The sequence below is a fragment of the Plutella xylostella genome, chromosome 9 (assembly GCF_932276165.1).
Source record: "Plutella xylostella chromosome 9, ilPluXylo3.1, whole genome shotgun sequence".
NCBI lineage: Eukaryota > Metazoa > Arthropoda > Insecta > Lepidoptera > Plutellidae > Plutella > Plutella xylostella.
Genome location: NC_063989.1, coordinates 4210971 through 4237312, shown reverse-complemented (window position 1 = coordinate 4237312; position 26342 = coordinate 4210971). Strand labels below are relative to the sequence as shown.

Genomic DNA, 26342 nt, shown 5'->3' with positions numbered 1-26342 from the left:
GTGGGTTTACTACTTATCAAGAGAGAGAGAGAGAGAGAGTTAGAGACCAGTGGCGACTTCTTGTGTCTGAAGCCAAGAACCACTTCCGGTCGCTGAGCCAGTGGCGGCGATGCATGGCGCATGGCAGCGAGCTAACTAAACAAAAGACAAAACGGGGACGGTGTTGCCTAGCAACGGATTCACAAACAAACAGTTCCGTTTAATCCACAATCCCAAATAGTTATTGGTGTATTTTTATTATTAACTGAATTAAATTGAATAAAAAAGTTAATCGTTTAATTATATTAAACGATTAACATAAAAACAGATAATTATAAAATGGTGGAGACGGACTGGAGGCGAATTCTGAGTTTCTCTCAAAAAGAGCTCAATGAAGAAGATAAAGAGAAATTATGTGACAGTTTGTCGTGGATGGAAGCGGACGATATTGAACTCAATTTCTCAGATTTGAAGACGCTTTTTAGGCTAGCCCAGGATATTTTGAAGTTTAAAAGCGAGCAGGTAATATTTTTTAAAGTTTTAGGTACCTACTTACCAATAGAACAACGAATGCGGACTCGAGTGTACCCGATGGTCCCTCCTACCAATAGTTATATTTTTAAACTAACGTTTGTCTTCTTCACTAAAAATATTTTAGGTGAACAGTTTGCTGGGGCAACTGGAAACCAGTCACAGAAAGAATGGAAAGAAAAAATCCAGGGTCCCGTATGAAGGTAAAATATTTGTAAAGGTAACATTTAAAGGAAATTACAAATAAAAATCTTATAAGTACTTACTATTTACTTATCTACTTATAAAAATATTTTGGGGTAAACAAGATATCACCTACTTACTGTCTACATTTCCGAAACAAGTTTAAATTACTGTGTAAAACCTCTTATATTTTCGTACCTCAACACAGCGTGGGACGCCCTCCTGTCCGCTGGACTGACGACCTTAGGCGGGTAGACGGTAGTGGTTGGATGAGGAAGGCCGAGGACCGAGTGTTGTGGCGCCTCTCCTTGGGAGAGGCCTATGTCCAGCAGTGGATGATTATTGGCTGATGATGATGATGATGATGATGATGACCTCTTTACGAAACAGTTATAGTTCTTTACTATTCTTTATCAGCTCATAATAAAATAAGTAGCTGAATCCTATTTCCTTACACAGAATCTCCAACGAAAAGTTCGGACAGTGTTTTGGAAACCATTGCTCACCAGGAGGAACTCATCAAAGCTAACAAAGATATACTAGAACAATTATACGCAGATATAGCTGAACTAGAAGGTCGTAAAAACAAGTTAGAACAAGAGCACTCTACGGATAAAGACAGTGAGTCTAGTCGAGATGCACTTTCTGAAATGAATGCTGTTGAGCAACTGGAAAAGGAAAACGCTATGAAGAATAAGCATATCAGGAAATTACTCGCTGATGTAAAAGTAAGTGATGTTGACTGATAATGCTTGATAACTACCTACCTTTTATTTATTTTATTAAGTACCTTTGTGAATTTCTAGCTGTATGGTAAGTAGATCTATGTATAAGATAAGTGTTTATAGTATAGGGTGTGCCTATTTACCTCACCGCGCATTAAACGGTCAAGCGATAACTCATGTTCCATTTACCACAGGCACAGTAGCAATAACTATTTCATATTTCAGGTATTAGAAGAAGATAATATTCAGCTGAAGGAAAAGACATCGGTACTAAAAGATAAATTGAATGAAGCTACCAAAATCATTGAAAGTTTAACTGTTCAATTATTCAGTATTAATTCTGAAACTTCTCAATTAAAAGGTAAGCGTATAATTGAAATAATTTTATTCACATGATCAGATACTTACCTACCTGTATTTCTAGTTTTAATACAAATTTAAATCATTTAAGAAATGTTGGGAAAATTTGAAGAAACGAAAGCCCAAATGTCGTATGAAATAAAAACCCTGCAAAAAGAACTAGCAAACAAAGAATCTGAAAAGGAAAATATTTACGAAGAAGTCAGATCCAAGGTTCAACATTGGAAGGTACGTATCTATAATTATTATATTCGTGGCAAAGAAGCCATCCTAATTGTAGCTAAGTAGTTATGTATTTGCAGGCGATATTTAATCTTTATATTTTTTAAGTATACGTAGTTAACAAAAAGTTTATAAGTAGGTACCTACCACGAATGTGTGAGAATTACCTCCAAAAACTTAATTACCTCTGCCTTACTTTTTTCAGAATTTAGCGAAAGCTAAAAAGGTTGAATATGAAATACTTGCGCAGGAGCATTCAAAACTTAAAGAAGATCTAAGTAACTTAGAGTCGCCTCTAGCCTCACCAAAAACTAAAGAGGTCAGTTCTTCGTGCTTTTGGTTTATACACTTATTTTAGTTCATATTTTGAATTCTAAGAATATATTTATGATCAAACTACTTAACCTCTCACATCCCGGGTAATCAAAGACAATAAAATTAAAAATCTATTGTGTCTGGATTACCAATGGGTCACCGGTACGTGAGTGGTTGAGTACTACGGTGAAAATTGTTCTTTCCGATAAAATTTTAGGATAGCCACATTATTAATAATCTGCAAGAGAAGTTGACAGAAGCTACAAAAGAAATCAACGATTCTGCGAAGTTGATCGAAGTGTTACGCTCACAAAACAAATCGCTGAAAGCTTCGTTAACTGAACACGAGTCGCATGAAACGTCAGTATCAGATGGTAGAAATGAATCTGATGATGGAAAACAAAGAGCTCTTATAAATAAACTTAAGAAAAAAAATAACCTTCTGATAAACTCTTTACGTGAAGCTGAACAGATAACAGCCATGAGAGAAAAAGAGGTTAGTAAATATTAAATATAAGTAATTTGCCAACTGCACGAAAGTAAGTACTATTTAATAAACAAAAACGTTTCTATAATTATAGATAGCTGAAATAACATCTGAACTACAAATTTTAAAGTCAGGTGACGAAGGTTTCACACAGTTAATGGAAAGTTTGAAATCTAAAAAGAAACAATTAAAAGTCAAAGACGACGGGATCAAATCCTTGGTCCAAGATGTAAATAACCTAAATCAAACGGTAGATGAACTGCAATTGGAAAATGAAGCAATGAGGTATTATCAATCTACTCTTGTTATTTATCATAGAGCCATATTTAACCAGAGCATCTTCGAGGATACACCGTCCTTGACAGAGCTCTTGCCACTATAGTTACTAGTTATTATTCTGAGCCACTTTACATAATAAATATAATCACTCAACAACTCAACATAACCCCTGGCCCTATATACCATGGACTATTATATCAACACCCATATAATTGATAAATCATTACGATCGCACTTCAAGTAAAACTAAAAACAGCATGGTAAACAATATGATAGTATCGACCAATCACGCCGAAGAAAAAGCTAAGTAACTAGATTTATTTAATTCTTTATTACTCTAATTTAGGATATAAGTAAGTGTACAAAAGGCGGGCTTCATGATAAAAGCATTTTCTACCACCTAACCTACATGATTATACTTCCACCCTACGAATATAGGTACCTTACACCAAAGTATTATTTCAGGATGCAACTAAATATACCACCAGAAACAAAAATATCAACGAAAGGAATCTTGAAAAAGCACCAACATATCACTAAACTTGCAGCTGATATGAAAAAGCAATTGAGATTTATGGAGAATAAAGTAATTGCTCTTGAAATTGAAAACCGTGATAACAATTCACAGTTAGCTAAGATGATCAAGTATTTGCACAGCATTGGTTGCGATAGTGACACTATAAAGAGCATTTGTGACGATACTGTCAACAATGATATGCCTATGGACGGTGGTGGAGAAGCACAGGCGTAAGTTAAAATTTTGTCCTACTTGTAGATATTTAGATGCTTAGATTATTTTTGAAACGATTAAAATTACATACATAACCGTACATAATAACTCAATTCATATGTATATAAAAGTTTGAATAATAGTGTCAAACATTTTTACGAGAAATGTTTCAAGGCTATGCAAAGCTCTCGGAAATATGGTAGTAGCTTGGTAGTAGCCATGTAATTAATATAATGTTAATATATAATTTCCAGGGCTATTATTCAAATACGTAACCAAGAAAAACAGGAAATTGAAAACGAAAAGAAAGCTGAGGTAGAAGCCATAATGCAAGAAAACGAAGGTCTCAGAAAAGGATTACAAGAAATACTCGATTTCTTAAAGGACAACAGTAGGTTTATATGAACAAGACCATAACTCACGTTTATTTCACTTTTAACTATTTTTAATTTTGTGGTTTCTGGTTTTAGGTAAATCGTCATCTGGCATATTGGCGCTACAATGCCCAAGTTTAGAAGCTGTTCTTCATTCAATGGAAGCGAGGCATGCTGCTGGATGGCTGGCACCCCACATGGCAGTTGTAATGGAATTAAAAGCTGCACTCGGTGGAAAAGATGCTTTATTGTCTGCTTTACACGAAGCTAGGTGAGATCATATTTTATCAAAATCAATACAACGAACGAATTGTATTACCATAATGTATTTGAAGGTTATTTTATTCTTAGCCGAATTCACAACCCGTATTGTAAATTTACAACAAGGTTATAATTTATTAACAGACAAATTTCGACTCTTTACGTCAGTCAAAAAGTTGAAATTCCTATATCACAACGTCATTTTTTAAACCTATTGTAAAGTGTCAAATACCTATGAATTTGGGGGTAAAATTATTAACTTAGTCCGAGCTTAGTCCCTTGTTAAAATATTTATTACAGAAAAGAAACATTTGAAGTTATGACAGAGCTATCAAAGGAATCAAGAAAGACACAGAATCTTGAACTGAAGTTACAAGAAATTGAAAATACTGTAAAACCCAAAGAATCTGGAGAAAACACAACAAAATTTGATATTTTTGATGATTCAGACCTTTTGAACTGGACATCAGGTAGTGAACTAACAAACATAGATTTCTTAAATAACGATAAATTAGATCATGTATTTAAAGACCGAAATAGTAAATACGAAAGCCAATTGCGAAATTGTCTTGCATATTTTCATAATAAATTCAAAGAGTTATTTGACAAAATAAGCATAATTGCGATCAAATCAACTGATGAACAAAATAAATGGTACGTTCAAGAAGAACAGTATAAGGCAGAAATAGAAAATCTAAAATTTCAGTTAAATCAAAGAGAAGATGAAGATAGAAGTGATGATTCTCCTGGTTTATTGGGATATCCTTCAGTTGATGAACTACAAAGAAAATGTTCCTACCTAGAAGAATCCTATAAATATACAAGAACTTTAATAGAGAACATAAAAAATGAATCATTAGAAAGCAAAAAAGAAATTATGCTACTCACCACTGAATATGAAGTAAAAATTCAAAAACTTATTCTTACTATTGCTGGTATAACAGATAAACTTAGAAATTCTGTAAGCCTTGAAATGTTTTGGAAGCAAAATGAAATGTTGCACGCCACGACAATGAAATACAATAAATTGGTAAAAGTAAATGTAAGAAGTTACATTGAGTCTTGTAAGTTACGAGAACTGATACAAAATAATAATGTAGCAATTTTGAATACATTTGAAACCCAATTACAACAAAACAGTAAGTATTTTAAAGACATATCTCAAATGGAAGATATTTCATAAAAATATGGAATACTGCTATAATCACTTATTTTTACAGGGGATGATAAAAAAGAATCTAAAATACTACTAGCTAATGTCGAACAATCTGTCATGCAAAATCAAATTGAACGACTGTGCGATGAACTCGAAACGAAAGATAATTTATTAAAAGCTGCCGAAAACAAAAACTTAGATTTGATGGAAACTCAAACAAAAATTATGTTAGTTATTTTCTTGTTTTAGTAGTTAATTTAATAATGTATTATTAATTACTTGCTCATATGGACGTTTGTAACAAAAATATGACGCAGGTTTCTTATTTCTTATAAAATATTTTATAATTTATTGTTGCAACTTTTTGCAATTAAGTAATAATATTTTCAGGGATCACAATCTAGCAGCAGCGACAATAGATGAGTATAATATTATGAAAGATCAACTGGAAAAATTAGCACAGGAGAACAAGATATTAAAAGATCAATATCAACATGTTGGAATTCAATTGGATTCAGCTCTCATGCAGGTAAAAATAAGTATTAAATTATTCATAATGACGTTATAATTATATTATACTACACACCACCCCGCAATAGGCCAGCGTGGCGGACTAGGCCTAAAACCCTTCCTTAATTGGAAGCAGACCCGTGCCTCATCAGTGGGGACGTGATGGGTCGTGATGACGATGATGATACATATACTTATTACTAACTCATTATTGTGTATTTATTTAATCAATGTTTAATTTCAGCTACAAGATACTCAACAAAAGCAGATAACAAATGACATGGAAGTCAACATGTTAAGACATCAAATCTTAGATTTACAATGCAAGGGTGACAACAAGGCTATTATTGCAAGGTTTTATACCTTTTAATAATTACCTTATATAAATAAGATACCTACCTACCTAATTATAAAAATTTCAAAGAACATTCTCAGTTAAAAACAGTTATCGGTACCTATACAAGCGGAATTGAAGTAGCGGAGGTCTCATTAATAGTAATGAATACCTTAGAATTTTAAGTACAATAAAATTATAATAATATAATGATGTCGATTCTGAAGGCAGAAATTCTAAATTTAGAGCTGTCAAAACCTTAATTTCTTTGTTTAAAATTCGACTCTATGATTGTTTCCGTAAATGTCATTTTATGCTAGCAAATTTTTTAGTTTGACAGCGTTAAAATTAGAATTTCTGCCTTCAGAATTCAGAATCGACATCAATATGCATGTAAAATAATCTTGTTCCACATAATTTTAGGCTCAGTAGTGAAATCTTGGTTTCACATCTCCAATCTTCAGAAATACACAAAAAGATCGAAAGACTCAATACAGCATTTTCCAAGGAGAATCAAAAGAGAATTGAAGCTGAAGAGATGCTTAAAGTCCGAGAGAGTATCTTTAACATATATTCACAGAGATATGAATCTAAATTCAAGTAAGTTTATCAAAGAGGCACAAATAATAATGAATGTATTTATGAATGTATTAAGGGCCCGTACAGGGTGACGTGCCGCGCCAACTTTGGGTTTTCAATGCTCTTCACACAGCACACGCAGTGACACGCACACATGTAAGTTTGCACAGTGGGTCGATAAACTTTTACTCGCCAACTTTATTGACAATTATGTTCAAGTCCATTTTTGGGTGATTTTAGGGTAAGTAAGTATAATTCTTACTTACACTGGTAGGCACCAGGAAAGAGTAGAAATTAATAGGGGTGCCACTTTACTCTATACTCGGAACCCGATTAGCTTTCTCAAACAAATGTGGTATTTACTTGTAGAAAGGTAACTAAAAGTATTAAAGTGTAGATAATAAGTTTCGGGCATCCTCCAGCCAACTGAACCCCGACGACAAAGCAAAGTAAACACATAGTGTCGCAAAAGGGCTATACTAAGCCAAAAGGGGATGACTCAAGGGGTCATTCTGAACAACTTTTGTTCTACGAGATTTGCAAATTCGCGAAAAAAAATATTCGTTTTCCATGGTAAAAAGTCACATGTCCAACAAAGTTTCTATGAAAAAGGTTTTTTTTTGTTAATTTCCAAAACTCGTAGAGCAACAGTTCAGAATGACCCCCTGTCTTACTCCTTTTTACCCGACTGCCGAAGGAGGAGGGTAATGTTTTTTCATTGTATGTATGTATATATGTATGTTTGTCTGTTTCTTTGTTCCCTCCTGTAGCCTAAACGGCTTGATAGATTTTGATGTATGAGGTATTGTTAGAAGCGTATTGATGGCGCGATGGCTATAGGCTATGTGACGTTCCATTAAAATGTACATAGCGCCCTCTTGAGGACATAACGTGATGATCGAAAAAATAATAATTCAACTTTGCCGTGTAAGGTATCAAATGAAAGGACTTGATTTTCACATTACAAAAATATGCATATTGAAGGTATTTAAATAACAACACCAAAATTATTGAAATAAAAAATGATCATGAACTACCTACCGACGTAAAATTTCATAAAATAAAAACAACTAAAAAGTTACAAATAAAAAAATACAATTATAAAAAACTAAAAACCTGACTGTACGCTAAAAACATGAAAACGAGTCCCAATGTTAATGGAAAGTATCGCAGGCGGGGACCAACTTGACCGCCACTCAAGGCCGTTTTCTAAGTAACATTCAGCTAAATGGTGAACCCTCTGCTGGTATAATTTGTTTATATACCGCTTTTTCAATACCTGTAAGTACATTTTTTGGCAGCATAATATTTTTACTTAATTTTAGGGTTTCGAACGTCAAAAGAAAAAAAGCAACCGTTATAGGATCTCTTTGTTGTCCGTCTGTCTGACTGACTGTCTGTCACCGCCCTTTTTCTCAGAAACGGGTAAAGATATCAAGCTTATATTTCGCATAGATGGGGAGTACCCCAAAAAAAATATTATGGTACTCCCTGTCCCACACAAGTAAATTGGGGCTTATATTTTTTCCAGTTATTTTGATGTGTATCCTTTTTTTTTCTTTGTTGTTTTGTATAAGTATGTGTTTCTTTTCTTTAAATCTGTATTTTTTTTGTTGTTGCTGTCTATGTGTCGAAAAAATGTATCTTTATCTTCAAATCACGCCATCTATCGTTTGTTTTTTTTGTGGCTACTGTCTATAGAAGAAATTCCGTCATTGACAATTTTACGTTACGAATTTATTTTTATTTATTTTATTTTTATTTTTACATTTTCGTGGAGAATCAACAGCATTTTGTTAATAAATAATTATTACTTATGAACACATAACAACTTGATGCCATTAACAGAATGAACTTAGTAAACCCAGTAAACCTAACACATCCAGAGGAAAAACAAAATCTCTTTCTCTCTCTCTGAAAAACATACTTAATAGCCCAAACTCGATGGTTTTAGCTATTAACATCTTTGAAATAAAATTGAGCCACCACCGTGTTACTGCCCTCATCAGATTCTCACGAGACCATACCTCAACCAGCACCAAGAGACTGTATTTTTGATCCCTAACCTAATGTTCGTGCGTATTGTCATCACTTAGATCCATTCGCTATATTCCTGCTCCTCATCAGACCTTTACGAGACTGTAATATCACGAGAATATTGCACACTATCTAATTTAATTTAATGTATTGAATATACTGGAAGAATTATGCTTCCTCAATTTCAAATCAAATTATGTTGGTGTCATAAAAGTTGAAAAAGTGCAATGACAACCAATGTGCAGTGATTTTGTATCTGTACACGATAAGATCGCGAGCTGTCAGTGCTGCCTAAACCGACGTGACCCTTCTTTGGAGGCCAGCGGCCAACTGAGTCAAACGTCACTTGTGTTTATGATTTTATAACACAGAAAGCCGCCATAGATATTTGTATGAAGATTTGAGGGAAAAAAATTGCTCAAGTTTGGGATTAATTTACACAAAATAAGTCTGTGTTTATTAAAAAACAAGGTATTTAGCACCTAGTCCAAGCCTTTAACTTTATAATATGATAAAAATCATATGAAAATTCTTTATAATTACGACACAGTTGTTACAATACGGGAGTGTGATTGACTGGTTTTTCTTGATATTCTGAATTTAATTTACAGTTATCCATAATCATTTACTTAAATTCGAATGATTCAGCACCTAGCTAGACTCTTCAACTACCTGTGTGATTTTTTTCAAGGCTGTAGAGCATCATTTACTACATAATTCTATGACAATGCCAACCCTCGATTCCCTATTGCAGACCCTTAATAACCTATTTTAAACTTGTTTCTGCACAGATATCTTTATGAAATTATTCAAATTCTGATACTACAATATCATGGATGCATTGCTGTGGCCTCAATAGAGAAATATTTAAACGATGTCGAAGATCTGAATCGAAAGTCTAGAGCTGTAGATGAAAAACTTGATGAAATTGAAGACATGAGATTCAATTTGATGAATAAACATACAATTTATGATCAGATAATAAATATGTCACGATCACAATGTTCAGAAAATGAAAATAATTGTGAACACAAACTGAAACTTATCGTGATGGTATGTAGGTATAACATACAAGATGTTGCAAAAATGGTAGGTATAGTAGGCCAAAACGGAGTCGCTCAGGGGCTGATTCATTCACAACTATTTCTTCTACGATTCCACAAAATACCTCTTTTATATCTTCTCTACATATAACCATTTAATTCAAATTATTTTTTTCACTAGATGAGATTTAGCCATTACCATTCAGTCTGGCTTACTACTCAATTTTTGCAACATTCAGTAGGTTTAATAATTCATACCTTTTATGATCAGTTGCTGTTATGCCACATGTATTATAATTTTACGTCATACTCATTTTATTTTATAGCAAGGAGTTAATAATCGTGAAATAGAATTCTACAAAAAGAAAATTGAAACACTTAAGAAATCTAGAGATGATGTTACCTATCATTGCAACCATCTTGAAAAGACTTTAGTTCTTGTCAATCAAGGGTTTGCAAAAACGCCTTTAGAAGACATAATTAACAAAAAGAACAATGAAGATGAGGCTGATTATAAGTTAGTATTAGAAGATGTCCAATCAGATGATGAATCAAGAAGTAAGTTCACAGCTTTTATTAAAGTTCTTCCTTAAATTTTAGTATGAAATAATTATGAATGAATGATAGTATTACCAACGTATCTAGTTATCTTCGGCAAGGTCAGTTACATGCCAGTTCATTTCATTTATTGTACATACTCACAAAATATTTAGGTATGTCTATATTTTATCAACTCTAGCTTTAAGGTCAGTTTACACGGACCGGCTCGGAGATGATAGCAGATACATAATCACTAAATATTATACTTTTATTTCCTACGTGATAAAAATGTGCTCTTCTCTCCGAGCCGTTCATTGCTTGCACAAAGCTTTCACTGTCTTTTTCTCTTTGTATGGGTTAATGTACCTGGAGATTTATTTCTTTATTGTATTGTAGGAAGCCAAACGGTAACACTTCCAAAACCACAAGTTTTAAAATCTCCAAAAGATGGAGTTGATATGACAAAAGAACGCAAAGATGAAAACACATCCATTCTGCCAGGATCTCCACAAAAAAATCATATGCATCAAAATACAATAAATACCGTCAGTGTATACGTTCAAACGAAGGAAGAAAGTAGAAAAAGTAAAATTATACAAACAGATGCTGACATTGAAATTAAAGATTTAAGGACCAATTTAAATAAAATTAAAGAAACCTTGGATGTACAAAATAATCAACTTTCAGAAGCAAATAAATTACTTGAACAAAAATCTAAAGAAGTAATGAGACTTTACCAAGAAAATATGACATTGCAGAGTAAAATTACAAGTCTTAATGAATGCGCGTATAATAAGGACCAAACCATTGAATCGTTGCAAAAAAATATACAACTGCTACAATCTGAGATACAAGAAAATAAAAATAGTTATATATTGGATCAGAAACATACTAAAGAAATAGCAAATAACGAACACAAAGCTCTTTTAGAATCTCTGCAAAGAATTGAAGAAGATAAAAATAAAATAGTCAAAGAATATAAAATAATGCTTCAGACCGAAAGAGAGGAATATCATATATCTCTCAAAGATATGAATATCAAAATAGCAGAATTAAAATCTCAGTTAGAAAGGTAATTTATAGTACTACATAAATTCGAATTATTTTTGATACTATGTAGTTGCATTCTATCGTACCTATCGTATGCATTCTATACCGTACTACAATGACATCGTGTAGAATACTACCACTTCTAATCGGATTGTCTGGATAAAAATTACGCAGGTTGATTAATAACATCATCAATCACTCTACATGCATAGCTTAAAGATAACCAACATTATGCTTCTTATTTTGATGTAATAGATAACGAATATTTTGATTACAGAAAGCAGAGTGAATCTTCAAACGCTGAAGCCGTGAAAGAAGTTATTAGTAAATATTCCGTTCAAGTGGTGACACTTGAGGACAATTGCTTTAAATTGCAAAGTGAAGTAGATAATTACAAAACTGAGATGTGCGTATTCATTAAAAAATCTATAAGTACTATAACGTATAAGATCTTGAAGATTTAATAAACATATGCAAACTTCTGGTTATTTTAGGACAAGATATCAAAGTGAAGCAGACAGATGGAAAGAATTAGCAACTGAAAGACTTGCACGGTTGGAACTATTGAATTCACAACTTGAGGAGCGCCACTGTCACGAAGTAAGTGCCAAACCAAACTAAAAACCAAACAATAAAGTCTTTCTACCACTCGAAAGTGTTACATAGGAGCGAGCGTAATATCGTCCGTGCTCGCATTGATTGTAATTTTTTACATATTTCAGGTGGACACCTACAAAGCTGAAAACCAACATTGGTTGGCGCAACTGAATGAAACTCAGAGGGAGCACATGGAACTCAGAAACAAACTCAGTGAGCAGAAGACCATGTACGTCAAGCAACTGTCGGACAAAGATGCACTGATTGATCAGCTACGAAATATTGTACAGAATTTAAAAGTAAGTTTGACACTTGTAGGTATTTTAAGTGCGTCGCATGCATTGAGTATGAATGGTCTGGAGACGAAATAGGCGGACGTTCCCCTCTGGCGGGGTGGTAGGCCAGAAAGGCCCACCGATTTATAAAAAGTAGTTGCAGTCTCAATTTTCACTAGACTCAATCTAGTTGGCAAAGCGTTCGTTTCATAGAAAATGATTTGTTTACATACTAAAATGACAGCTTCAATTCATAGAATATCCGGATTCCGGATTTGATCACAGATTTGGTCATAGTTTATTGTTATTAGCTGTTTCCTAGCAACCAATGTCAAAAAATGCAATAGTGATGTACCGGTATGTAGATATGTATTAATCGACAAAAAAGGTCATAGTTGGGAACCGTCCGTAGTCGAATTGGCTTCAGTAATCGTAACTGATCACTGAGGTTAAGCAACAACTGACACAGTCAGCCATTGGTAGGTACAGCATGAGTTACCAATTTCAAATGGTTCTTTTCTGGACGCTTCCGTGCTTCGGACGGGACGTTAAGCCGTTGGTCCCGGTTGCTGCTTCGGCAGCAGTCGTTAAGCCTAGTCAGAGGCCGCCCGAAGGGGCGGCTTGAAAGCATCTGACCGTCGGGTTGCCCACTTACTCGACAACTTCAGTGCATTGTACTCATTCAAAAACGGCGATACGGCTCGCGACCTATCACGTGAGTATAAATGTACAGCGAAAAGCGGGTGACTTCGTTTATTAATCATTCCTAATTAAATTTAACTATACCTAATTAATTTGAAATTAGTATTTCTAACCCATGTTCTCGAATTCATCGATAACAATTATCGATAATTGCTACATCCCATGATCCATTTTTACAATCACTAAGGGCGGCTTGCAAGAACGTCTTAAAACTCGATTTTGTTCAACTTAAGCTCAGTTTAAGCGTAAATCAGCAAAATCCTCTTGCACGATCTCGATTTAGTGTCAAATCTCGATTTAGAGAAACGTCAAAATTAAACCGGCAATATCTCGGTTTTACGCGTAAATCGAGATTTAACTTCTTTGTCAAATGTCAAAAGCAATGGACAACATTTCAAAAAACTAAAGCTGCTATAAATCGAAAATCATTTCGAGATTTAGCTCTAAAGGACACAAAAATAATGTTTTTGTATTTTTTGGATGTATCATTTTCGAGAAAATCATAAAATAGTAAAAAAGTGCTGATGACGTCATGCATCAGGTGCGATGCATTTTGATGATCAAAGCCTATAGATTTAAAAACAAAGTAACTGTCACTTTCATTTTTGATTGAATTTGACGTTTTATCGTAACGTTGTTGTTTATTTGGGTCATTTTCATTAATTCTGTTCTGACACTTTCTGACAATTTTTTTATTTATTATTAACAGATGACCTCTATATAATATGTCCCTGAGCATGCCACCGGCTACACAGCTGAAAAAATGCTTCTGCTTATTTTTTACATGATAAGTACCTACTTTCCATCATCAGAAATATCAATGTCATTTGAAAATGACCCATTTGTTGGTTGGCATGTAAACAAAGTTTAAATGTCACTTGTCAGTGTCATTTATGTTTTTTTTCGAGACTCAGTCAATAGACAAAAATAAAAATTGAGCCTAATATGTGACTTCACTTCCGGTTTTAAAATAATTAACTTTAAAGTTAAAAATAACATGCAAAAATTAATGTATATACAAAATAAAAAAATACGGGTCCACTAATTTTCTATAATCTTTCCGAATAGCTAATAAAAATACAGGGTAAAGAAAATGAAATGTTGTCCATTAGAATTTATAGTTAACTTACTCGGTAATATCAAAAATGTTTGAGACGATGGAATATGCTCCCAGCCAATGCCAGCACTCTGCAGTTGCGGAAGCCTCCAGACTACGTCACACCTTATAGAGTGCCCCAATGCCCCAAAGTGCAGTCAAGGAGACCTGATGAAGGCCAATGACCTCGCAAAAAGAGTAGCAAAACACTGGAGGAAGTAAGCTTAGTGCATTTACACGATAGAAGAAGAAGAAGATCAAAAATGTATTACTCAGACGACGATAAAGAATGATTGAATATTTGAATACCCCTTACTTTTATAGGAGGGTTAACTACTAAAATAACAGATTTGTTTCGTGCTTATCGAGATGATGAATTTATTAAAAGCTTTCGTCTTACAAAAAATACCAACCTTCTGGTGCCTTACAGTCTGGGAACAATGCAAGAACTTCGCTGAACAATAACTATTTTGCAAGGTTATAGCGTCACCAGTACCAAACAACAGTTGATTTAAAAACATGTTTATTATTATTAATTACCACTGTATATTATATAGGTACCTAAATCTTAAAATATGGCTTGTTGTTTTATTTTGCTGGATGATTGTTTCGCTTCTTTACTTAAAATATTGAATGTTGTTTGGCATTCCTCTGGGGGGAGATTAACATCAGCCGACACCGTTTCCCAGTCTTGTCCATGGAGCTCCACTGTCTGAACTACAGACGCGTGTAAAACTTTGCTATCTAGGTATATCTGCAAACATAAAAATCCAGTCATAAAAATTAGAGTAAATCACAGTACTCTAGCTACCTACATACTTTATTACCTACTATTATACAATTTGTTGCCAATTTTATTTTGTAAGTAGCCATATGGCTAGATATAATAATAGAACTTACTTGAGATCTGCATTTTTTCACTTGCGTGCTGTTTTTTCGTCTTTGTTTTCAGGTTTTTGTACCTACCAGTAAATTCTCAGTAGTTCTGGGTACATATATAAGTGGTGTTGGCGTTATATTATTCTTTACTCAGCATCTTCCAAGCCTTCTGTTTTTCGGCTACGGTCTAACCATCAGTTTTTTTTATTTTCAATTATGAAATTATATTTGTCTACGAGGTTACATAAAGGCATACTTTCGTCACATGTAAAATTGGGTGCCCGTTGGTGTTTTTTACCTTCCTTTTTAAAATTTATCAATTAGGTATTTATATTTCGGTAACTGCACACGGTTGTTTGTTTATCAAGTGACAGTAACACTCGGTGACTGGACTGACATGTGACGACGAGTATATTTCATTTCACCCAAAATATTAGCCTACTTCATTGGAAACTATCAAATTTTAAATCAAATAGTGTATAACGAATCGTATAGACCGAATGAGAAATTGAATGATATCATAAACTAGGTTTTGTTAAATCGTTTTGGAAAAACCATGGCGCAAGACAGTTTTAAATCGTTTTAAATAAAAATCAGTTTAGTCTTAAGAAACGTTTAGTAAAGCTATGCTTACGGGTTCTTTTCTGCAAGCCGCCCTAAACGATTTTTTAACAGGCATAAATTATCATAACATTATTGTGGTGGGTGACATTAATATTGACATATTGCCTGGAACAAACGACCCACACTCACAAACTTATTTATAGTGCCACAATCTTATCTGTTCCGGTGGTCAAAATGTGCAACTAACGAGACGTCATTGTCAAACGTCATTTCATACTCTGTGCGTTATTTGAGTTGTCAATTTCTGCGAAGAGGCTGACGCTACGTTATTTAATTTTTGTTTTGTGATTTTCTGCGTGAAAATTATGCCAAAAGCGCTAAAATGTGATGCAAGAAAAGTAATACTAGATATATTGGGTTTTATGCAGGAAGAATAACGTATTCAGACGCCTTTAAATCCGTTTGAAAAATTGTAAGAACGAGTTGCAGCGGCTACAGGTTAGTGTTGCCAAATATGACGAATAATTTTACCCATATCACACACATGTAATTTTATTAATATTTTCACTCCGTCTCGTGCCCCAGCAGTGGGGACGGGATGGGTCATAATGAAAAGTATATAATCTTTATTTTTCTTTGATTACAGGTGACATGTCACTTTATATCTTAGGCAGTATACCAAGAAGAATTTCGCGCACCTGCAGCGATTTTAGACGAAATAATGATGATTAATGACATCTTCTCCCAACCTATCAAAGGTTGGCTGGAAGAAATAGCTTTTTGGCAATAAGCCTTTTTACATTGTCTGAATTTCATTTAATTTTGTGCTCTTATTTCTTGTTACTTTAGAAAATGTAAAATAAAGTGTTCATAAATAAATCAATAATAATTAATAGTTTTTTTAAGTCTGTCTATCTCGGTATTTCTACGACCCACAGATCTAATATTACCCATACCATTGTAATGTAGATTTAATCTCCTATATCAGAACATAATTAGAGCTTATTTTATTTCTGTTCCTCGTGTACAAATTTTCCATACAACAAATGTCGTTTGATATATAATATCCTCTTTCATTTACTATCGACCCAATATTTTGATTTATCTATACTTATGAATGCTATTACCTAATTATAAAATAGGCAATAGCAGAAATAAATTGTCGTTTAAACCACAAATAGGCAAAATTTCATCGATCGATTCGATCACAGCGATGCCGTCACCGGAACAGATAAGATTGTGGCACTATAAACCTATTAGCATATCAGACCATCTTACCTGCACATACAATTGTCACTCATGGAAAAACGTGCCTCGACCACTTCATGCTCAAAAGTAAACGGCCTGCTCATTGTTATGTAGCAAAAACCTCAATTACAGATCATGACTCTATAATCCTCATACTAGAGGAACATACCCGCTCTCCTTTTAAATCAACTATTGTAAAAAAAATCGACTATGTTGGTCTAGATAACGCTATGAAAAACCTAAATGTACACTCAATTTATAAAACGTCCGATACAAATGCAGCGATGTCTATATTTATTTGTCGGAGAGTTGAACAATATAATAAATTCTAATACAAAAGTAATAAAAATGTCAAATCGTCAGAAGATAAAAAAACCATGGATAACTAAAGGACTATTAAAATGCATGAAAAATCGTGATAAACTTCACCAAAAAAGTAGCAAAAATCCAGATGATGAAATAATAAAAATTACATACAAAAGGTACAGAAATTTCTGTAACTCGTTACTAAAAAAGATTAAAAGAGAATATGAAAAAAATACATTACAAAAAGCTGCAACAACAAACAACAAGGTACTTTGGGACACAATAAAAGATATAACGCATTCAAAAAGAATTCATAGTTCTGCTTCCGATTTAATATCTAAATTGAACCCAACCTCAGCTGTTAATGATGTAAATAACTACTTTGCTTCAATCGGTAGGAACCTAGCCGAAAAGATCTTGAAAGACACTGACAACAAAAAATCTACTTTACCTCCCTGCCCATACTCATTTGTTTTGAATCCTACTGATGAAGAAGAAGTTAGTAGCTGCATACTCAACCTTAAAAAGCTCCATTCCACAGGACGTGACAGTATTTCTGCTGGCTTCCTTGTAAGATATATTTATATTTTGGCTTCTCCTCTTACATACTTAATTAACTTAATGTTCTCCACAGGTATCTTTCCCTCAGAACTAAAGCTTGCAGAGGTGATTCCCATTCATAAGGGTGGGGCCAGAGACTGTGTCAATAATTATAGGCCAATTTCAATGCTTCCTACTCTATCAAAAGTTGCAGAAAAATTGATAAACAAAAGATTAGTCAACTATTTAGACAGTAAAACGCTGTTATCGAAGGCACAGTTCGGTTTTAGAGCTGGTGTTTCAACAAGTGATGCTGTTCATGAGCTCGTGGATCATATTGTGACTAAAGTTGACAACGGTAAGAAAGTTATAGGAATATTTCTAGATCTAGCCAAGGCATTTGACACAGTCTCTGCCCCACTTCTAATGGATAAACTAGAAAAACTTGGAATCCGTGGGATACAATATAACTTGTTTCAAGATTATCTCTCGAATAGACAACAAAGAGTTAAAATAGATGAGAACGTAAGTGAGGACTTACCAATAACTTATGGTGTGCCTCAAGGAAGTGTACTCGGACCTACCCTATTTTTAACTTACATCAATGATTTGTGCAACCTCCAATTACCAAATGGCAAAGTTATAACTTATGCTGATGACACCGCTTTGATTTTTAATGGAGATACTTGGGAACAAGCTTACGATTTTGCACAGTCAGGTTTTAATACTGTCACTTCTTGGCTTACTGATCATGTTCTCACGCTGAACGTTGATAAAACAAAATTTATACCTTTTTCAATACGAAGGTCGGCGGTGTCAGTACATAATAAATACTCCATTAAAGCTCATTTTTGTAAATCTAACCAAGTTTGTCAATGTGACGATTTAACTCTAGCATTCAATATATTCAATATTTACGCACACACACACACACGCACGCACACACACACACACACACGCACACACACACGCACGCACACACACACACACACACGCACACACACACACACACACACACACACACACACACACACACACACACACACACACACACACACACACACACATACATATACCCTCACACGTTATACAAACACCCAACATTATGTAAAACTAATTGTTAAATGTTCATTGTTATCAGTTAAGACGCATTGTATCCATTGTCCACATGGTTCAGAGTAGGAGAGGCTGGTAATCCGTCATACAGGTCTCCTAGTACGGACACCAGTCTCTCACATAGATCAAAACTAATGTACCTACAATCTAATCTTAGCATAACAACCTATACATTTTCTGTAAACATCTGTGTGAGAGAAAAATAAAGATTTTTATTTTTATTTTTTTATTTTATCCATTGGCAAGAAAAATGAAGACACTGTGTTCATTATTAAATGTCACTTCACGTAACCCTTATTGCTGGGAATTAAAACTCATAATGATATGTCCCATGAGACATAATCATGGTGAACGGTAAAATTTCCCCCCGCAAAAATTGGCAGACTTTTTTGTATCAAGAAAGATCGCTATGACGCTTCCCGAGGGTACACCCGAGTCCGCGTTGTTCTATTGTCGCATGCGAGGCTTGTTACATTTTATTAATATTAAAAAAATGGACAAGACTTTTTTTAACTTATTTTATGTTACATTTACCAATTACCTGCCTTGCTATTCCTCGTTCTGCATATTTTGATGGCCCTTATAATTTATCTCTTCATAATCGTCAGCCAGTAATCGAACTACCGCACAAACCTGTCCCTCGCATATATATATTTTAAGTTGTCAAATGAATTCCCTCTCACAGTCGCAGATAATGAACATGCAGACGCTCATGTCTGCCAACGACCCGAGCTTCGACCTGACGGCGATCGTGGAGCTGGACGACAGCGAAGCGTCGCAGCGCGGGGACCCGCTCGAGATCAAGTACGACTGCAGCGGCGACGTCAGAGATGACGTCATGGGACTGCCTTCCAGCTCCACTGCTATCTGGTAAGTAGCTAGCAGCTATGCGATTCAGTAAAATTCTCTACCCTAGACGAAAGCAAAGTAAGATAGCGTAAGATGATGTTATGATCAGAGTCAGAAACTGTTTTTTTGTTATCCATTTCGGCCTATACAATATTATGTTCCCTATGTCATAGAACGAAAGTCCTTCAGAAGGAAGAGTTGTATGACCTTTTTTCGGCTTACAACACTTTAACCTTCATCACAATGAATAGCACCATCAGCAAATCAAAGCATCTCTTCCAACCTTACAGGCAAGAGCCAATAGTGGAGCGTCTGCGTCGCGAGAAGATGCTGACGGGCAAACAGAACAACATCCTGCGGCGCCAGGTGAAGGCGCTGGCGGCCCGGGAACGCCGCGCCAGGCTCGAGGCGCACAACTTGAAGAACCAGATCTATCGCATGTGAGTTTCAGGGTCTGATAAAGTACCTAATGTAATTGAATAAAGCCCGTAACTCCATAGTGCAAGTGTAGTTACAATACTTTGCAAACGAGATTGTGGCGTAAATGCCTCTAGTGAGCGCTTTGATAAAACATTTCGCTCTGGAGGAGTGAAGCGTTTAGAATTAGCTCAGGAATAAATGAAAACTCTACAACCTTTTTCATCATGCTACGTCTACCTCTACACTACCACTATAAAATCGTTTAACAATGGGGAGGAAAACGCAAAGCTAATTCCAGATGCCACCACTGTCGAGTAGGCCTGATTTCCCAGTTCAAATTGGTTGGTTCAGTCGCTATTTTTGCTCCTCAATAATATAATTGGTCAGAACCTGAAAGGCACACTCGATTGTTCTGCCAAAGTTTAACTTGGTTTTCTTCCCCCATTGACAGAAGCACATCGGGCAGCAAGGCGGCGACCGCGGAGAGCGCCAGCCTGCAGTCCAAGATCGCCAGCCTGCAGACGCAGCTGAGCAGCGCGCGCCGCGACTCCAGCTCCGGAGTCGCGCTGTGGGAGAAGTGGAAGAAGTAATGCTATGCTTTGTAGTTATAATGTTTAGTTACATAAACAAGAAACCGTCGGTCGCCCCTAAAACGTTCGGCGGTAGCTTACCCTGAATAAATGAACTAAAGGATGCTTTATATGCCAACGTATCAATGCAATGCTGTGCCAATTTTATTCAATTGATCCGGACAAAGCTAAAGATTAATAGAAACATACCATCCCATCTTCCTAAGATTAATTATCTACAAACAAATCATTCCCGGTTATAATAAATGTAAAATGATATGCGTGTTGTAGCTTCTAGGTGGCCACGGCATCAAAATAGCAAGGTACTTACCTAAATTCAATTGTAAATGCCTTACGTTTAAGTTTATTTCTGTCCCAGAGCGCAGCAATCATCCGAGCGCTGGCAGGCGCGCTACGAGGAGAAGTTCAGAGAAGTGCAGAAGCTGGAGGGACGCCTGCGCCAGGCCGCCGCCGCCGTCGCCCGGCTGGAGCGCGAGAAACAACTGCTGCTCAGACGACTTGATGAAGCTAAAGGTATGTTACTTAAGTTAAACGGCCTGACAATGTGGCAAATAAAAAACACGTACCACCAGAAATAAGCCGGTAACACTCTATCCGTTTTGGCGAGACGGATAAGTATCTGATACGAATGCACCTTTTCCATATGAGAGATTATACAGGTATACATTGAGTCTGGATGAGGAATACCGAGGACAGTTGAGGCGGTCCTCCAAAGAGGCCTAAAGTCCGGCTGTGAACGCATTTTAGCTGGTGCTTACGCAGTGCCCACCATCTGGCCAACGAAGGTCTTAGAACACTTTTGTACCAATGATCTACACTACAATATAACTTGCCATCTGCTTATATCATCGGTGCAAGCATCTGTTAAAGTTTTTTGTTGCACTAAAATTTGCCATCTAACATCACCCATATACCCCAGCAGGAGAAAGACACTTCACATTTGAGAAGCAAGAGCTAGAGCGGTCTGAGAAGGAGCGATGTAGTCGAGAATCCTCGCCGTCTCCGCGCGCGCCGCACATCCCCACTGACAGACTGATGGACCGCATCGAGGCTCAGCAGAGACGGATAGCGGCCCTGGAACTGGCTGATAAGGTAAGCTGGATACCTAATAATAATAATTCTAGTATGAAAGTGGCTAGGATGTAGTAGCTGACGGTACCATCTGACATCATGAGGACTTCGTGTCTGCCATCACCGTCTATCACCCCTCGGACAAAGACTTTCAAAGGTACTAATCCATACTCGAAGGTTTCTAGCTAAACCGAAGCTACTGATTATAACACAACACTGGGTAGAAGAGTCGTCACAGCATGACCAGAAAATGAAATGACTTACCACCAGCAGTTCTTATTTCCTCATCGCATTGCAGGGTAACGAGCCCCTAGTGTCCGAATACGAACGCTCCTTGGCCGAGGTGACGGCCCTGAAGGGGCAGGTGCTCAAGCTGGAGTCAGCACTGCTGGAGAGCCAGATGAGGACGCCGGTGCCACAAGGACCTGACGCTCATCCCGAGCTGGAGTATTATAAGAGGTATGAGCAGTTCGGTGAAGAAAGCAGAGGAGAGAGTGTGGCGCTTATTATTTTATCTACAACGTGAGCGCGTTACTTTTGGGCAACGTACGGTTTCTCAAACAAAGGAAAGTGTTGACCACATCACTCTGTCTTCATAAATAGCTTAGGTTTTAGCCTCAACTTGTAACTACGCATCCTTTACACAGATGTATCCCTTCTTACTAGGTATGCTATGTATTCGATCAGAGGAAAAGCCTTCATTATATGAATACGTCGTGGTGAATGACAATTTTCATTTGTTTTTAGGATCCACAATTCTATAATATTAATCGTAAACATAACATTCCAGTTACTGCGACATGCTGAAGGAGGAGAACCTGCAGTTGTCGATGCGGCTGAGCGCGCTGGAGGCGGGCGCCGCGCCGCAGCCGGCCCGCGTGGCCGACCTGGAGCAGACCGTGCTCACGCTCAGAGGTACTGTAGTAACAGTAGAAACAATTTCTTATGATGAGATAGATATACAGTGTAAACTCTATATAACGACACTGAAGGGACTGTGCATTTTATGGCGTTATAGAGAGTTGTCGTTAAATAGAGAGGAGAATTTTTGATTGAGAATTAGTCATGGTCAAGCAAGATCAGTCAACACGTGCAAGCAATCACAATTTTTAAACAAAAGAACGAATTTCTTAGAAAGTTCGGTATGCGGGATGCCCACATTTGAGTATATTGCAGGCTAGGATAAACCTAAAGCGACAAAAAAAGTACACAGCTGCGCAGTTTTAACTAAAATCAGCAACTTTATTACTCAATTGTTGTCGTTATTGAGAGTGGGTGTAATGCTATGTAGAGTATATCATTGTATGGAAAACAAGCTAAACCAACCAAAATCAGTTTAGAGAGTTTTTCGTTAAATCGAGTGACGTTACATGGAGTTTACACTGTATATATGTTACTGTAAAAGCCCGAACAACGGTAAATCCTAGGATTTACCAGTAAATCTTAGGATTTACCAACATGAGTTGGTAAATGTAAGGATTTGTGAAAATGGGTCATTTTTTTCGGGCTTTTACCATTAGAATTTGGTAAATGCTAGGTTTTACCACTGACACCTAGTAAAAGTTGGTTTTGGGAATAAAACAAAGATTAATTATTACCTATTCATTTATTTCAATCAAAAACTTAAATTATTTTCGTTCAGAATTTATATTATTTTTTATGAACAGTCATTTTAAAACCTTTAAATCAACATAATTATTTTAACAATGTGTAATAATCATATATTTTTTCATTTTGTAATCATTATCCACCTCTAAATTATTTCCTAAATAGTTAAAATTTAAACTATTAAAATGTCTTCTCAAAAACATAAATAATTTTCACGTATTATTGTTGTTGACGTCGAGTAAAGTAGATTGCAATAATAAATATTTCTTAAGTTCGGTTAGTTATAAGTTATCATCATCATCACGGCTCATTACGTCTCCACTGCTGGGGCACGGGTCTCCTTCCAATGAAGGAAGGGTTTCGATCTAGTCCACCACGCTGGCCTAGTGCGGGTTGGTGGACCCCAACACAAGCAAGCTTGTGCTGAGCGAGTTGTCGGGTAAGTGGGCAACCCGACTGTCAGACGTTTTCAAGCCCCCCGAAGGCCTCTGAATAGGCTTAACAACTGCTGCCGAAGCAGCAACCGGGACTCACGGCTTAACGTGCCGTCCGAAGCACGAAAGCATCCAGAAAAGAACCACTTGAAATCGGTCACCCATCCAATGGCTGACCATGCTGGTTGTTGCTAAACCTCAGTGATCAGTTACGATCACTGAAGCCCGCTCGACTACGGACGCTTTGTTCGACTACGGAGGTTGTAAGTTATAACCTGGCTTTTTAAACATTTACCGTGCCTTAATGTAAATCCTAAGATTTACCAAGTGAATAGTGGTAAAAGTGCGAATCGCAAAATCTTTCGGGCTTTTGCCATTAAGAGTTGGTAAATCTTAGGTTTTACGCATAAATCTTAGGATTTACCGTTGTTCGGGCTTTTACAGTAACATATATACATATAGATAGATGAGACCAATAGCAGCCTAGAGGCATAGGTAGGGAGGGAATCCATAACGCTCACCTGGCGTCGCGTCGTGCCAGTTGTGCGGTTTTGGCACATTCCACCCCCCTCCCCCCCTCACACCGCACCTCCATAGAGACCTAAAGAGTGTTTCTGCGCATTGTTCACGGTTAGCTAGCTAGCCTCAAAAGGAGTTTTTTGATCTTATACCACCTCAAACATTGAGACGAATGACGATCCAGTTTTTTTTTTCATGACTGTGTTACCAGTCACTTGCGTTTTACCATCACATCAATAAATTTTCAGGTTTGGTGAGTAAGTTACAAGCCGAACAGAAGACATCAGCGAGCCCAAAAAGATTTGATTCTAGACCTAGCAGTAGTACGGGCATAACCGCTGAAAAGGTTCGTTATTTTGTTTTTACTACCTTTCTTCAACCACCACCCTAAAAGTTGGCAAAGGCTCCTGTCCCACAGCATATTTTATAATAACTCACTCTATAATCTAATATTTATTATATTATTACTTTTCTAGAGTCGTACCCAGTTGGAGTCGTATCGCACAGAAATAGCTAATCTTAAGAGGACTATAGTGGATAAGGATAACCTTCTAGAACGTTCTAAGGAAATGCTGAAAATTGCCGCTGAAAGAGAAGATGAACTTCTGAGAGAGGTAGAGTATAAAATATTATAATTATACATGAGATATAGTATGCTAGTAGATCATCATCATAATTAAATAATCATTTAATCATATCATAACCTACTTATTTTTGTTTGCAGAACTCGTACTTACGTCGTAAGATCGAAGAGATGTCAGTTCACAAAGGTGGTTTTCATTCAGCCTAAGCGTTTTAATATCATTTTTATACCAAAACCAAATTTCTAAGTACATAACTATTTAGAAATTATTACAAGAATCTTGCTTTTGCTTACTCAAGTGTGTGAAGTGTGAACGTACTTACCTACCTAAAAATCAATAAAACAAAATTTAATTTCAACAAATTGCTCCTTTATTATAACTTAAAAAGCAAATACATTTAAGTAACAAAAAAAAGTTCTAAGCCACCTAAGTCCTAACTTTACGTAAGTACCTATATTGATTTGATGGTCTAGTTAAGGTAACTAATAGGAACTGCCTAGTTTTGTTGGTAGGCATCAACTATAACAATCTAAAACAACACAATACAATACTTAGATTAAATTTGTCTTAAATAATAATGTTTCTACTGAGCCACTAATATATAATATATATAATTATATCTCACATCAAATTCAACTGGAATATTTAGATATTATGTTTAACAATAGGTATAAGTACTTACATATTATTATATTCGATTTGTATAAATGTTGTACATTTTGCAGTGGAAGCCCGATAATAGACACCTAGCTTATCTATAAATATGTATCTAATAAATACTTGCTAGAGGTCTCCTAAGAAGCCCCACAACCACAACATACTTATTACATGTCTTAGGTAGGTATAGTCAAAATTCTGAGCCCATTTATTTAAAAAAAGGCTAAACCAATTTTGATATGACGTGGCTCTGATCACACACCTTACTTATCCTCAGACGGTCACAGACAGATACGCACGTAAAACAACAGTTCTCGTTTCGTCGATTCTATTAATGTTATTATGTATTTTAAACAAGTTAAGCATTTAAAACACACATACACATAAATATAAAATTATAAATAATCATTTAGAATTAAACTAAAATAAAACTTAATTATGTACCTAAATGACAATATTGTGTTTGCTATGAATGCTGAAATTTATTATTCTAATTAAGGCTCTAGAACCCTGTTGAAAAAAAACTGCATAAAGTATACTCAGGAACAATCACAATTCGATATAGGTTCTTATTTTATGCACTACAAATACC

The 26342-nt window shown here is 35.8% G+C and overlaps 1 protein-coding gene across 1 annotated transcript; it reads left to right on the top strand.

The window, feature by feature from the left end:
* The first annotated feature begins 8 nt into the window (after window positions 1-8).
* LOC105393135 (centrosomal protein of 290 kDa) lies at window positions 9-25387 on the top strand. Its single transcript, XM_048623087.1, has 32 exons — window positions 9-501; window positions 638-713; window positions 1153-1421; window positions 1644-1779; window positions 1870-2006; window positions 2206-2319; window positions 2533-2811; window positions 2897-3087; window positions 3547-3828; window positions 4066-4202; window positions 4282-4456; window positions 4747-5585; window positions 5667-5829; window positions 5993-6131; window positions 6357-6466; window positions 6870-7046; window positions 9854-10115; window positions 10432-10663; window positions 11042-11717; window positions 11973-12101; window positions 12190-12295; window positions 12418-12591; window positions 19704-19888; window positions 20158-20307; window positions 20739-20873; window positions 21236-21390; window positions 21800-21969; window positions 22247-22407; window positions 22739-22863; window positions 24758-24855; window positions 24986-25123; window positions 25234-25387. Exons 1-32 carry the CDS (start codon window positions 319-321, stop codon window positions 25297-25299), a joined length of 6369 nt encoding a protein of 2122 aa, XP_048479044.1. The 5' UTR covers window positions 9-318; the 3' UTR covers window positions 25300-25387.
* The last annotated feature ends 955 nt before the right edge of the window (window positions 25388-26342 follow it).